Source organism: Panthera tigris, chromosome F2, assembly GCF_018350195.1.
Source record: "Panthera tigris isolate Pti1 chromosome F2, P.tigris_Pti1_mat1.1, whole genome shotgun sequence".
In the NCBI taxonomy this organism is placed as follows: Eukaryota; Metazoa; Chordata; class Mammalia; order Carnivora; family Felidae; genus Panthera; species Panthera tigris.
The window spans coordinates 41,029,685-41,044,066 of NC_056676.1; the positions used below are offsets into that span (position 1 = coordinate 41,029,685).

Here is a 14,382-nt window from a genome sequence, read left to right on the forward strand (position 1 = left end):
AGAAAATTTACACATTTTTCTAGTTCTTCTAATATACCTTAGAACCTTATAATTCACTGTGATTACATGGGATTTTAGATGCTGTGCATGGAATTTCATGTGTGTTATATCACAGTTAATAAAGCTTTTGACATGGTTTAAACACTTGAGAAATCTGAAGTTTGTTAAGTCAGGTGTGGATATCTACTGAGGTAAAATGATCCTATAAGAGGCCGTATACTCCGTAAGGGCAGGGATCATGTCTTTTTCAGGGATATTTATAGGCCTGACACTTAGCAGGCAATTAGGAAAAATTGGTTATAGATCTCCATAATTGACTAGCCTTTCCCCTGACTTTTTCTTTAACCTTGGAAAACTCTAGAATTCACAAATAGGATTAAGGGCTGCTTTTGTCTAGCATTTCTTAGTTGATGTTATGTAGTGCCCCTTTGTTCAGCATGTCAGGTACTAGATTTGTTTCACTGGGTAATATAATAGGTGTTTTAAGAATAAGGTAAGGTCTCTTAAGAATATTGACATCTCACTTGGTAGTTTTTGTATAGTTAATAACATGGGTGGTATAAATAGTAAATGCCTTACACTCACATGTGCCAACTGGGTATTAGGATTTGTAGTTCACCAGAATGTCAGGAAACATTTCTTTTTTTTTTTTTTTTAATATATATTTTTTTAATTTTATTTTTTTTTAATTTACGTCCAAATTAGCATATAGTGCAACAATGGTTTCGGGAGTAGATTCCTTAATGCCCCTTACCCATTTAGCCCATCCCCCTTCCAACAACCCCTCCAGTAACCCTCTGTTTGTTCTCTATGAGTCTCATCTGTTTTATCCCCCTCCCTGTTTTCATATTATTTTTGTTTCCCTTCCCTTATGTTCATCTGTTTTGTCTCGAAAAGTCCTCGTATGAGTAAAGTCATATGATACTTGCCTTTCTCTGACTAATTTTGCTTCGCATAATACCTTTTAGTTCCATCCATGTAGTTGCAAATGGCAAGATTTCGTTCTTTTTAATTGCCAAGTAATACTTCCTTGTATGTATAAACCACATCTTCTTTATCCATTCATCCATCGATAGACATTTGGGCTCTTTCCATACTTTGGCTATTGTTGATAGTGCTGCTATAAACATGGGGGTGCATGTATCCCTTCAAAACAGCATACCTGTATGCCTTGGTTAAATACCTAGTAGTGCAACTCCTGGGTCGTAGGGTAGTTCTATTTATAATTTTTTGAGGAACCTAGATACTGTTTTCCAGAGTGGCTGCACCAGTTTGCATTCCCACCAGCAGTGCAAGAGATGCTCTTTCTCCACATCCAACATCTGTTGTTGCCTGAGTTGTTAACATTAGCCATTCTGACAGGTGTAAGGTGGTATCTCATTGTGGTTTTAATTTGTATTTCCCTGATGATGAGCGATGTTGAGGATTTTTTCATGTGTTGGTTGGCCATCTGGATATCTTCTTTGAGGAAGTGTCTATTCATGTCTTTTGCCCATTTCTTCACTGGCTTATTTGTTTTTTGGGTGTTGAGTTTGATAACTTCTTTATAGATTTTGGATACTAACCCTTTATCTGATATGTCGTTTGTAAATATCTTCTCCCATTCCATCAGTTGCCTTTTAGTTTTGTTGATTGTTTCCTTCGCTGTGCAGAAGCTTTTTATTTTGATGAGGTTCCAATAGTTCATTTTTGCCTTTGTTTCCCTTGCCTCTGGAGACATGCCGAGTAAGATGTTGCTGCGGCCAAGATCAAAGAGGTTTTGAGGAAACATTTCTGTTGAGACAGACTTTCAAGAACCAGTAAAGAAATGTTAATAAATATTGGATGCGCACGATACTAGGCCAGGTATTCTGAGCTATTAAAAAATGCCTATAATCTTAAACTAGCAAATTGTATTAAGTGCTATAATAGAAGGATAAGTAAAGTGCCATGGGAATATGGGGAAGGAAAGATTGAGACTGGGTGATATGGAAGAATATTCATGAAATTGAAATTTGAATTGGATCTTACAGAATTAGTACCTTTAATAGGCAGATAAAAAAGACATGAATTCATCATACAATCATATATACAAGACAGTTGGATAGCAGCCTCTTTGATACAGTTGTATTGCTGCTTGACACATTGTGAAACTTTGACCTTTAATTCTAAACCCAGTGATTTGTGAAGCAGGCATTCTCAGGCCACCCATGAGCTCTCCCGAAGATCACTCCATCTCTTAGCTCCTTTCCCAGGGTTAGGATTAAGGATAAAATGGTGGTTGGAGATGGGTCAGATGTGAGAATGCAGATAAAACTATATATAAGCAGGAGTCTTGTTAATCATATTTAGCTTAGAGTCAAAAGAAGTTTATCTTGATTCTTATAGCTTGAAATGTTTTTGTGTTAAATCTTATGACTTCTGTCTTCAAATGAGTCCTGTGGGGCACCTGGGTGACTCAGTGGGTTAAGCATCCAGCTCTTGATTTCAGCTCAGGTCATGATCTCATGGTTCATGAGTTTGAGCTCCATGTCCAATTCTGAGCTGACAGCATGGAGCCTGCTTGGGATTCTGTCTCCCTGTCTCTCTGTCCCTCCCCGACGCACTCGTGTGCATGCTCTCTCTCTCAAAAATAAATAAACTTAAAAGAAATATTTTTCAAAATGGGTCCTAGTTGAATTACATTTATCCATATAAAACAGGACTGTCCAATAATATAATGTGAGTCACATATGTAATTTTCTAGGAGCCACATTAAAAAAAGTAAAAAGAGGGGCGCCTGGGTGGCTCAGTCAGTTGAGCGTCCGACTTCGGCTCAGGTCATGATCTCACGGTCCATGCGTTTGAGCCCCGCGTCGGGCTCTGTGCTGACGGCTCAGAGGCTGGAGCCTGTTTCAGATTCTGTGTCTCTGTCTCTCTCTGACCTTCCCCCGTTCATGCTCTGTCTCTGTCTCTGTCTCAAAAATGAATAAACGTTAAAAAAAAAAAAATTAAAGTAAAAAGAGGGGTACTGGGTGGTTCAGTTGGTTAAGCATCCAACTTCAGCTCAGGTCATGATCTCACAGTTTGTGAGTTCGAGTCCCACATCGGACTCTGTGCTGACAGCTCAGAGCCTGGAGCCTGCTTCTGATTCTGTGTCTCCCTCTCTCTGCCCCTCCCTGGCTCACGCTCTTGCTCTCTCTCAAAAATAAATAAACGTTAAAAATTTAAATGAAGTAAAATAAATTTTAAAAAAGGTAAAACGAAACAAGGGAATTTTATTTTAATTATAAATTTATTTAATCTGATTTATTAAAATATTTTAATGTGCAAACAGTATAAACATTACTAATGAGCTATTTTGTATTCTTTTGTCCTTTTTCATTTTTTTTTATGTTTGAAATCCGGGATACTTAAAGTAGATCTCCATTTGCATTGGCCGCATTTCAAGTGCTAATAGCCCCATTGTATCTAGTAGCTACCATGTTGAGCGCTGCAGATGGGAGGGTTGGACAGCTGAATTTTTTGTTGTTTCCAGATAAAAATAGAAAGTGAAACTCTATTGAAACCATATTGAATTCTAGAGATGGTCACATTACTGGATAATACAAAGCAGCAGTTTTACATTTATTAGGGCAATTTGTTGAGAAGAGTTACTAATGCTATTATCTTCATTTATAAAGGGAACTGTTACAAGTGAATTTAGGAAATGTGTTTTGTGTTTTATGTTTTTATTGAGATAATACTTTTATGTTCAGTAGTTTATAACATCTGTGATTTTAACATCATGCTTTTCGTTTTCTCAAGGAATTTTACAATGAATTGGCTCCTGTGTCAAGAATCCCTGCAGGCACCATCCCAAGATTTTTTTTTGCGATTGACACAGTCTTCTTTATTACCTTTCTATGTTTTAGTGTTAATTATTTGTTTTCTTTCTATGATGCAAGTTATTTTTAGGAGAATTAAGTAAGTACCTATGAGAATCATCACATTGCTAACTAATACCTTATGGAAATACGTAAACTATCAATTTTTAGTATCCTTCCAATATTTATGTATTTGTTTTAGAGTTTCTAGTTCCATTCTCTTGTTATGAACATGTACAATATCGTTATAACTTAACCAGATAATATTCAAATTTGTTTATACATCTAAATACATGATGTACAAATTTAATGTAGGAATAATATTCATTTAAACTGTTAGACTCCTTCACTAATTTAGTCATATTTTTACTGAATGTAAGAATAATTTTTTTAACCTAAATGAAGCTAGTAATGTAAGTGATTTTAAATTATCAAGACTATTTTAAAATATTTTTGTCATGGCTGAAAGCAATAACTAGTTAAGTGATAATCTTGGAAAAGGAACCTAAAAATCTTTTTTGTCATATTTCCTGAATTTTCATATTTAGTCTTCACTGCGTCAGTTTCTTCAGGTTCTTAAAAGCCCTTTCAAGGACTTGGAGATGTATATAAGTTAGGCATTTCACTATCAGAATATACTTTCAGATTTCAAGAACCACCTGTATTTCTTTTTTTTTTTTTTTTTTGAAAAAATTTAAGATCTTTGATTATTTAAAAATGTTTTTTCAATAGTAAAAAACATTTCCTTTGTGTAGTGGCAAGTCCTTGAAAGAAACTATTACGCTTGAAGATGGACGAATTGGAGGAAGGCCAGAAATAATTTATCATGTGATTCACACTATTTTATTGGGCTCTCTTGCAATGGTTATAGAAGGGTAAGTGTACTTTATTGGAGCTATTTGTTTTTACAAACAGTTGTCCTTTCTAATGGTAATAAATGGATACTTTCAAGAATATATTTATGAGGGATGCCTGGGTAGCTCAGTTGGTTTATGTGTCTGACTCTAGATTTTGGCTCAGGTCATGATCTCATGGTTCCTGAGTTTGAGCCTGGCATTGGGCTCTGCCCTGACATTGTGGAGTCTGCTTGGGATTCTGTCTGTCTGTCTGTGTGTTTCTCTCTCTCTCTCTCTCTCTCTCTCTCTCTCTCTCTCTCTCTCTGTCCCTACCCTGTTTGCACTCTCTCTCAAAACAAAACAAAACAAAAACAAAAACACTTAAAAAAAAAAAAAAAGAATATATTTATGAAACTATAAAAACTCAAAATCTACAAACTTTCTTAATTTATCTGGAGTTTACAGAGGTGCTTATAGTACAGTGAACTGACATTTACTTATTCACTCATTTGTTCAAAAACTATTGAATGTTTTCCAAGGACCAGGCATTGTACTAGGTGCTGAAGGTACATTGGTAAGCAAAAGTGGACATACAGTTTCTAACCTTATGTGACTGTGGCCTAATGGAGGTGACAGATATTAATCACACAAAAATAAAATTACAACTTTGTTAAATGAAATAGAGGTAAATCGTGCTGTGAGGTTAAGAGTTCAGTAAGTGATACCCTTTAAAGTTTGGACTCAGATAAAAAATAAGACACATGGGTATAAAATGATTTTGAATACTCAATTTCAATTTGAGGAGGGGCTTTTCCCACAGTAACAACAAGCAATTGTCCAGGTACCAACTGAATGTCCTACACTTTGACTTAATTCTGGCACTGTCCACCTAGAGGTTGCATCAGATTCCACAGTTCAAGATTGCCCCCAACCCACTTCATGTGCCAGTTGCAAATCCAGGTTATTACCTGTGCTTCTGACCAACTGGCTGTAAATCAGAAGTTCTTAGATCCCCCTCCTCAGGTTCAATTAACTTGCTAGAACAGCTCACAGAACTCAGGGAAACATTTTACTTACTAGATCACTAGTTTATTATAAAAGGATATAACTCAGGAACAACCAGATGGAAGCTCGGCAGAGGGCAAGGTTTGTAGGAAGGGGTCCGGAGCTCCCGTTATCTCTAGGTGTACCACTCTCTCCAGGTCTACATGTGGTCGCCAACCCAGAAGCTCTCCAAACCCTGTCCTTTGGGGTTTTTATAAAAGCCTCACATAGGCATGATTGATTAAATTATTGGCCATTAGTGATTGAACTCAACCTCTAGGCCCTTTTCCCTCCCCAGAGGTTTGGAGTGGGACTGAGTTCCAACTCCCTAATCACATGGTTGGCTCCACTGGCAACCAGCCCCATCCTTGAGTGTCTTCCAGAAAGTTATCATTAACATAAAAAAAGACACCTTTCCAGTTTCATCACTTAGGAGATTCTAAGAATTTTAGGAGCTGTGAGCCAGGGACTGTACAAAGACCAAATATATGAGAAATACATTTCAATCATCTGAATGATTCTGATTCTATAAAGGTTGCATTGGAGACCACTTCTTCATGTGTGAACAAAGGGCTTCTACTATTTGCCACCCCAAATTGACCTTAGTCCTCAAACTTTGGGCTTTCCCTCTTTAATGGGTAGAGCCTTGGTAAGTTTATGCCCCTGTCTACACCTATCTTGCAAAAGGAAGATACAAAATATGGATGCCTAGAATGTTTAAGCTGGATATGCTCAATTCTCCCTCTTAATACACAAATCAGATAAATCACTGCCATGAAGAGGAGCCATTAAGATTCTGAGGTAGAGGGATAAGAGGGGAAGTAGGGAGAGATGAACAGTATTGATCCTAGTATGAGATTTCTCAAGTTAAATTTTCTTTAATTATGAATATAGATACTGAATCACAGTCCCATGGTGCTTTTCCAAAAAGAAAGCTTAGCTGTTTTCAAGTATTATATTAATTTTTTATCTTGAAATACTATACACATCACAACCTCAAAGTTACAGTTATTATTGGGCCTGCATTTAACATCTTAATAAGTACAAATGTGCTATATTATAAATCTTTTTATTATTTGATATCAATATTTCAGTATAATTGGTTTCCTTTGTAGACCTATGTACTTTATGCATTTAAAAACATTTTCTTGGGGCGCCTGGGTGGCTCAGTCGGTTAAGCGTCCGACTTCGGCTCAGGTCATGATCTCACGGTCCGTGAGTTTGAACCCTGCGTCGGGCTCTGTGCTGACAGCTCAGAGCCTGCAGCCTGTTTCGGATTCTGTGTCTCCCTCTCTCTCTGACCCTCCCCATTCATGCTGTCTCTTCCTGTCTCAAAAATAAATAAACGTTAAAAAAAAAAAAATTAAAAAAATAAATAAATAAAAACATTTTCTTGGGGCATCTGGAAGACTCAGTTGGTTAACCGACTGACTCTTGATTTTGGCTCAGGTCATGATTTCATGGTTTGCGGGTTCGAGACCTGCATTAGGCTCCACGCTGATGGCAAGGAACCTGCTTGGGATTCTCTCTCCCTCTCTCTCTGCCTCTTCCCCGCTCGCACACATGCATGCTCTCTCTTAAATAAATAAACTTAAAAAAAATAAAACCATTTTCTTATAAGTCATCCGTACACTTTATCAGACTGCCAAACCCCTGACCAATGGGAATCTTTTACTGAAACATTAAGTGAGAATGGTGGTTCACACTAATAGTTAGCATTCCATAATGCCTAGTAAGTAGGATGAAGAAATGTGTTAAACCATGAATATTCTAAGTGATTCATGTTTTGATTCTCATCTCATTGCCTTGTAGTACTAGAATTTTGGTGCATGCGTTACCTTTTTCCCCCCTTTGTACTCTCTCAGTTTTATTTCTCTCTGCAGAAGAACATTTTATTATCCTCACCGTTCTTCATTGTTGGATCTACCATTTTAAGTTCAAGATCCTGTTTTTGAACATGTAATATGCATTATTCTTTCACTCATCTTTACTTCTTTAATTTATTCACTAGGCCTGTAATACTGTGACCACCTGTTCATGCAAATAATAAGCATAGTCACCCAGAATGTGCCAAGCACTCTATTAAGTAGGCAGTAGGGATTAAAGAAATACAAAATCTACTCTTTTGTTTCAAAGAGTAAGTAAACCAAGAGTTAGAATAAAGTAAGTACTATGAGAAAGGTATACAAAGGGTGCTTTAATCACTCAAGAGGAGAGGTACTAACTCAGTTGTAGAGGGTGGACAGAGGAAGTCAATTTAAGGAAGATTTCCTAAATGGGGCAACAGCCTTCAGAGATAAATAGAGGTTGGCCAGGCTGTTCATTTTCTTGTGTGTTTGTGTGTGTGTAATAATCTGGACAGAATAAATGTCAGGGGTGCTTAGGTGGCTCAGTTGGTTAAGCATCCGATGCCTAGTTTCAACTCAGGTCATGATCTCACAGTTCGTGGGTTCAAGCCCCACATTGCACTCTGCAATGACAGTGCAGAGCCTGCTTGGGATTCATTCTCTCTCTCTCTCTCTCTCTCTCTCTCTCTCTCTCTCTCTGTCTTTCAGAAATAAACAAAAATGTTATATCAGATTTGTTTTTAGTAAGATCTCTCTGGCAGCAATAATTGAGGAAAACAAGATTAAAGGAAGACAAGCTGGTTAAGAAGGTGTCATAATAGAATATAGAAAAGAGTAGCCATAGAGATGGAGGAAAGGGGCCAAAACTAAAATATTTGGGAATTGGAAACTGAGTAAGTAGCAGTAGGGACTGTGGCAGAGGGACTTTAGGAGGAATTGCAACTCAGAAGTCAAAGGAGTTTTTAAAGGAGTACATAATCAGAGAGTAGAAGGCAGGAAGAAGTAGTAAGCATGGACCTCAAGGGGTCTGGCTATAAAGGGAATCAGAGCCTAAGGCAGCACTAGATGAGGATGGATGGGCTTGTATCAAGAAGGAGAAACTTATGTGCATTATGGAATGGAACACTTGAGATTGTTATGCAAACTCTGGCTAGAACACTAATCATATTTAGGGAAGTCCTAGGAGAAAAACTGAAAAGGTGCATCAACACCGTATTTTTGAGGGGCCTGAAATTTAGATGAGTTTTCATTTATTTCAGTAGATTCTGGGGAACCACTAGAGACTATAACAAAAAGTGTCTTGTAATTATGTTTGAAGAAGGTTCATCTGGCATTTGGCTGAAAGAGAGTCTAAAGGTAGAGATGTTAGGGCACCTGGCTGACTCAGTGGGAAGAGTATTCAACTCTTGTTCTTGGGGCTATAAGTTCAAGCCCCACATAGGATATAGAGATTACTAAAAAACAAACAAAAGGTAGAGATGTTAATTATCAGGCTGTTGCAATAAAATGGTAAGGAAGAGATAGATGCAGAGAAATCATTGGACTGGACATAGTGGTCTAATCTCTAGAGCAGGAAGTTGGTGTTCCAGGGAATGTTATGTACATATAATTCAACGTGAATGGTGTCTCCTGGAGTTCTAAACCAGACTCTAGTTTTGATTCTGGGGGACTTGAAGAATAGCAGGAATGGGGGTAATTAGGAGGAAATATTGGTTGACCAGAGGAAACTAATACAGTTCCTTTGTCTTAGCAATATGTATTCTATATATACATACGCTACTTCTGTCAAAGTCCAAGTCAGTTTTCATTTTTCTTAAGATTTTATTTTTAAGTAATCTCTATACCCAACATGGGGCTCAAACTTACAACGCTGAGATTAAGAGCTGCATGCTCCACCAACTGAGCCAGCCGGGTTCCCCTACGTTTTTTTAAATCACCAAAAAGCTAGGGTAGCAGTATATAGTAAAATGTATATAGTAGTATATAGTAAAATGTAAAATGCAATTTTACATTTTGCTTTTATGTTTTTCATAACTATTTAATACCTACTGAAGGACAGGTTTCTAGTTTTTTTTCTACTAAAACAACATACTGCAGTTAAAACCTTTGTATCTTTATATACATATACTAATATATCTGTTGACTAACTTACTAGAAATGGGGTTGTCTTGGAGTACTTAAAATTTTTATAGGTTTTGGGGTGCCTGGGTGGCTCAGTTCGTTAAGCGTCCAACTCTTGATTTCAGCTCAAGTCCTGTCTTGCGGGTTCAAGCCTGTTGTCGGGCTCTGCACTGGCAGTGCACAGCCTGCTTGGGATTCTCTCTCTCTTTTTCTTTCTGCCCCTCTCCTGCTTGCATGCTTGCTCTCTCCCTCTCAAAAATAAATAAACATGAAACAAACCGAAACTAAAAACTTAAAAAAAAATTTTTATAGATTTTGCCAAATTGCCTTCTGGAAAAGTATAGCAGTTTATATTTTCTCCAAGAGTACAACCTTACTACACTCTCATCTATATTAATGCTCTTATTTCATCTTCATTTTAGTAACCTGCATGTTTTCTTGATTATTTAAGAAATGAATAACAATCTGTTGCTGAAAGTTAGAGGCTAAGCTTTTCATTTTCCCTTAACATGTGGTATTTTCATGGGTAGTAGGAAAGAACTGAGAAAAGAGAAATGGGAGTGCCTGGCTGGCTCAGTCAGTGGAGCATGTGACTCTTGATCTTGGGGTTATGAGTTTGAACCCCACATTGGGTGCAGAAATTACTTAAAAAAATGAAATCTTTAAAAAAAGAGAAATTAGATAGTAATGATGTTCATGGGATATCTGATATGTGACTCCCATTCTTTTCTAGCTTGAAATACCTCTGGACTCCTTATGTATGCATGTTAGCAGCATTTGGTGTATGTTCTCCTGAACTTTGGATGACACTTTTCAAGTGGCTTCGATTACGAACAGTACACCCAGTATTATTGGTGAGTCATTGTTATTTTGTGTTAAGTACTTGTTTCTCTTTCAATTACACAATGGAAACTACATTGGATACAATTGAAATGGTGTGAGTAAAGGATATTATGACTTACAAGTGAAAAAGAGATCCTGGGGAAAAAATTTTTTTTAGAATTTCTGATTTAAATGCAGATAAGTAAAATAGAAGGTAAAAATACGAGTGAATCAATAATGTTAGAGGCTATCAAGAATTAATTTTTAGGGGCACCTGGGTGGTTCAGTTGGTTGAGTGTGTGACTCTTGGTTTCATTCAGTTCAGGTCATGACCTCACGGTTTATGAGATCAAGCCCCACATTGGGCTTTGTGCCGCCAGTGTGGAACCTGCTTGGTATTCTGTCTCTCTCCCTCTCTCTCTCTCTCTGCCCCTCCCCTGCTTGCATGCACTCTTTCTCTCTCTCAAAATAAATAAACTTTTAAAAAATTTATTAAAAAAGAACTAATTTTGAGCGGTTGGGCATCTGACTTCAGCTCAGGTCATGATCTCATCGTTTGTGAGTTTGGCCCCCCAGTCAGGCTCTGTGCTTGCAGCTCAGAGCCTGGAGCCTGCTTCGGATTCTGTGTCTCCCTCTCTCTCTCTGCCCTTCCCCTGTTTGTGCTCTGTCTCTCAAAAATAAATAATGAAACATTAAAAAATAAAATAAAAAAAGAATTTTTATAATATCATTCTTGATTTGATGTGGAACTATTATATGTTTTCTTTTTTATTGTTTAAACAAATTTTTTTTTTGGTTTTGTTTTTTTAATTTAATTTTTGAGAGCGAGAGAACGAGCAGGAGAGGGGCAGAGAGAGGGAGAGAGAGAATCCCAAGCAGGCTTTGCACTGTCAGCATAGAGCCCAATGTGGGGCTCAATTCCACAAATTGTGAGATCATGACCTGAACCAAAATCAGGAGTGGGACACTTAACTGCTTAACCACCTGAGCCACCCAGGCAAACTATTGTATGTTTTCAGTGTGAATACAACATTTTCACTGTGCCTGCTATGTGCAGTGAGCTTACAATGCAAATTAATTTCATCAGGTAGATTACAGTCTCCTATTCATAAAAATAATAAGAAGTATTGACAGGGTACTGTTAGAACACAGAGTAGGGCTACTTAATTCAGTCTTGTTAGGGATTCAAAGACTTTTCAATCTGAAATTTGAAAGATGATGAATTATTACTTGGATGGATGGGAAGGAAAGGGTGGGCATTCATGGTAGAAGGAATAAACATAGATAGGCAAAGAACATGTTGTAATCAAAGGGAATAAAAACAGTGGCAAAGAAAAAGCATGATATAATTACTTTTCTTGGCACATAAAATGTGAGATAAGAGTGGTCAAGAAATGAGATTGGGGAATTCAAGACGTGTAAGGTCATGGAGGCCTTTGAATATCATGCGGTAACACTTGGTCTTATCCTATAGGCAGTAGAAAAATCATTGAAATGTTTATGTGTGAGTGTGAGAGAGTCAGTCTTCTGTTTTCTCTCAGTTCACACTTATAATTCTTTGAAGGATAGACTTGAGGGTGACAAATTCAAGCCAAGAAGGTAAGGTACTGGCCATGGTGAATGGAAGTGATAAAAGCTTCAATATATTGAGTGTTCACCACGTGTCGGGTACTGTTATAAAATACTTTATGTGCTATTCAATGCTTACAAAGGCCCTAGCAGCTAAGTTTTATTGTCTGTATTTTATAGACAAAGAAACTAAGGGTTAATCTGGTTAAATAACTTGCTTGAGATCACATAGCTTATAAATGTGGAAATCATGATTTACACCCAGGTTTTTCTGACTCTGGGGTCTATTCACTTAATACTATGCTATACTGGAATGAAAAAAATTAGAAAAGAAGGTTAGTGAGACTTGGTGCTTCATTAGTATGGAGAGAGAAATCATAGATATTTCCTAGTTCTCTAGTTTGTGTGACTGTGGATTTTAGGGTTACCAAAATAGGGTTACAGACACAGGACAATAGGAAGAACAGGTTTTGGCAAAGGGATGATGAATAATTATCTTTAGTAATAGTCATGTTGTGTTTTGCCGGTCTTTTTCCAGAGGAATTTATATGTTCTTGTTTTAGCATACTTGCATATTGATATGTATTGGTGTTTTTCTTGTGTTAATTCATTGCCTTTTTGTTGCTAGCTGTTTAGGTAGCACAGTGCAGTGTCCTTTTAAGCTCTTCATAACTTAAATTCCTGGCAGAATTGTCAAATATTGATTTATTATTTGAAATACTACCATAAGTGTTACCTTTTTTCTGTTCTGCCTTAAATTTATATAGTAAATATGTATGTCTCACTTTATCTCCTGCTTAATATGTCTTAAATTCATTAATCTTCACCCATTTCACTCTGTGAACCTAGGTTCCACATTGACTTCAGTTTCTCTGAAATTTTATAACTCTAAGAATCTGTGATTGATCATGGAGTCAATGTCTAGTACCTCCAGTACATTCTGAAATGTATCCACAATCATTTTTGTTTTAATATTTTAGGCTCTTATTCTGAGCATGGCTGTGCCCACTATAATAGGTCTCAGCTTATGGAAAGAGGTAAGAAAAACAGGTTTTTATATTATGAAAATGTACTTTACAAGGTAGTGATAAATTTACATGTGTGTAGCATATTTATATTGAGATACTATTCTAAGCAAATAAAGTGTGATATTCTTAGTATGCCTAATTTTTTACCATTAGGAACACAATACAAGAGTTAAAACATTTTTAGAATGCCACATGATGCAATTTTCTGTGGTTTCCTTATTTATTTATTTATTTATTTATTTATTTATATTTAAATGTTTATTTATTTATTTTGAGAGAGAGCATGTGCATGTGTGTGCGAATAGGGGAGACAGAGAGAGAGAATCCCAAGCAAGCTCCACGCCTTTAGTGGGGAGCCCATCGCAGGGCTCAGTCCTATAAACCTAGGCGCCCCTCAGTTTTCTACAGTCTAATTCTGTTACTAATTCAGTTTATAATTGGCAAAGGACATTACTGAATAAATAGGTGATAATATTAAAAAGCAATTTGGGGGGTGCTTGGGTAGCTCTGTCAGTTTGGGCGTTCGACTTCAGCTCAGGTAATGATCTCGCGGTTCATGAGTTTGAGCCCTGCATCAGGCTCTGTGCTGACAACTCAGAGCCTGGAACCTGCTTCAGATTCTGTGTCTCCCTCTCTCTCTCTGCCCCTCTCCCGCTCACACTCTGTCTCTGTCTCTCTCAAAAATAAATAAATGTTAAAAAAAAATTTTATTAAAAAGCATTTTGTAATGAAAAACCCACAACTAACATCATACTCAGTATTGAAAAACAGAGGTATTCTTCTAAGGTCAGGACCAAAAGAAGGATATCCACTCTCACCACTTTTATTCAACATAGTACTGGAAGTTAGAAGTCCATAGCAGTCAGACCAAAGAAAGCAATAAAAGGCATCCACATTGGTAAAGAAGTAAAACTTTTGTTATTTGCAGATGACGTGATATTATATATAGGAAACTCTATTGGAGCACCTGGGTGGCTCAGTGGGTTTAGTGTCTGACTCTTGATTTGGCTCAGGTCATGATTTCACATTCGTGAAAATGAAAAAAAAAGGGACACCTGGGTGGCGTAGTTGGTTATGCGTCCCAACTCTTGATTTCAGCTCAGGTCATGATCTCATGGTTTGTGGGATTGAGCCCCACATTGGGCTCCTCGCTGTCAGCACGGAGCCTACTTGGGATTCTCTCTCTTCCTCTCTGTCTGAGCCTCCCTCATTCATCCTCTCTCTCTCTCTCAAAATAAATAAATATGAGAAAGAAAGAGAAGTTAAACAGCAGAAAGAAATTAAGAAAACA

The 14,382-nt window shown here is 37.2% G+C and overlaps 1 protein-coding gene across 8 annotated transcripts in view; it reads left to right on the top strand.

The window, feature by feature from the left end:
* The window catches only part of DPY19L4 (dpy-19 like 4), a 73,408-nt gene that overhangs the window by 42,216 nt on the left and 16,810 nt on the right, over nt 1-14,382 (top strand). For all 8 annotated transcript variants that reach the window (XM_042973016.1, XM_042973010.1, XM_042973012.1 and 5 more), the window contains 4 exons: nt 3,766-3,924; nt 4,580-4,699; nt 10,406-10,526; nt 13,044-13,100. In XM_042973016.1, the coding sequence (XP_042828950.1) occupies nt 3,766-3,924; nt 4,580-4,699; nt 10,406-10,526; nt 13,044-13,100 (457 nt within the window). The remainder of the gene's footprint in view (nt 1-3,765; nt 3,925-4,579; nt 4,700-10,405; nt 10,527-13,043; nt 13,101-14,382) is intronic.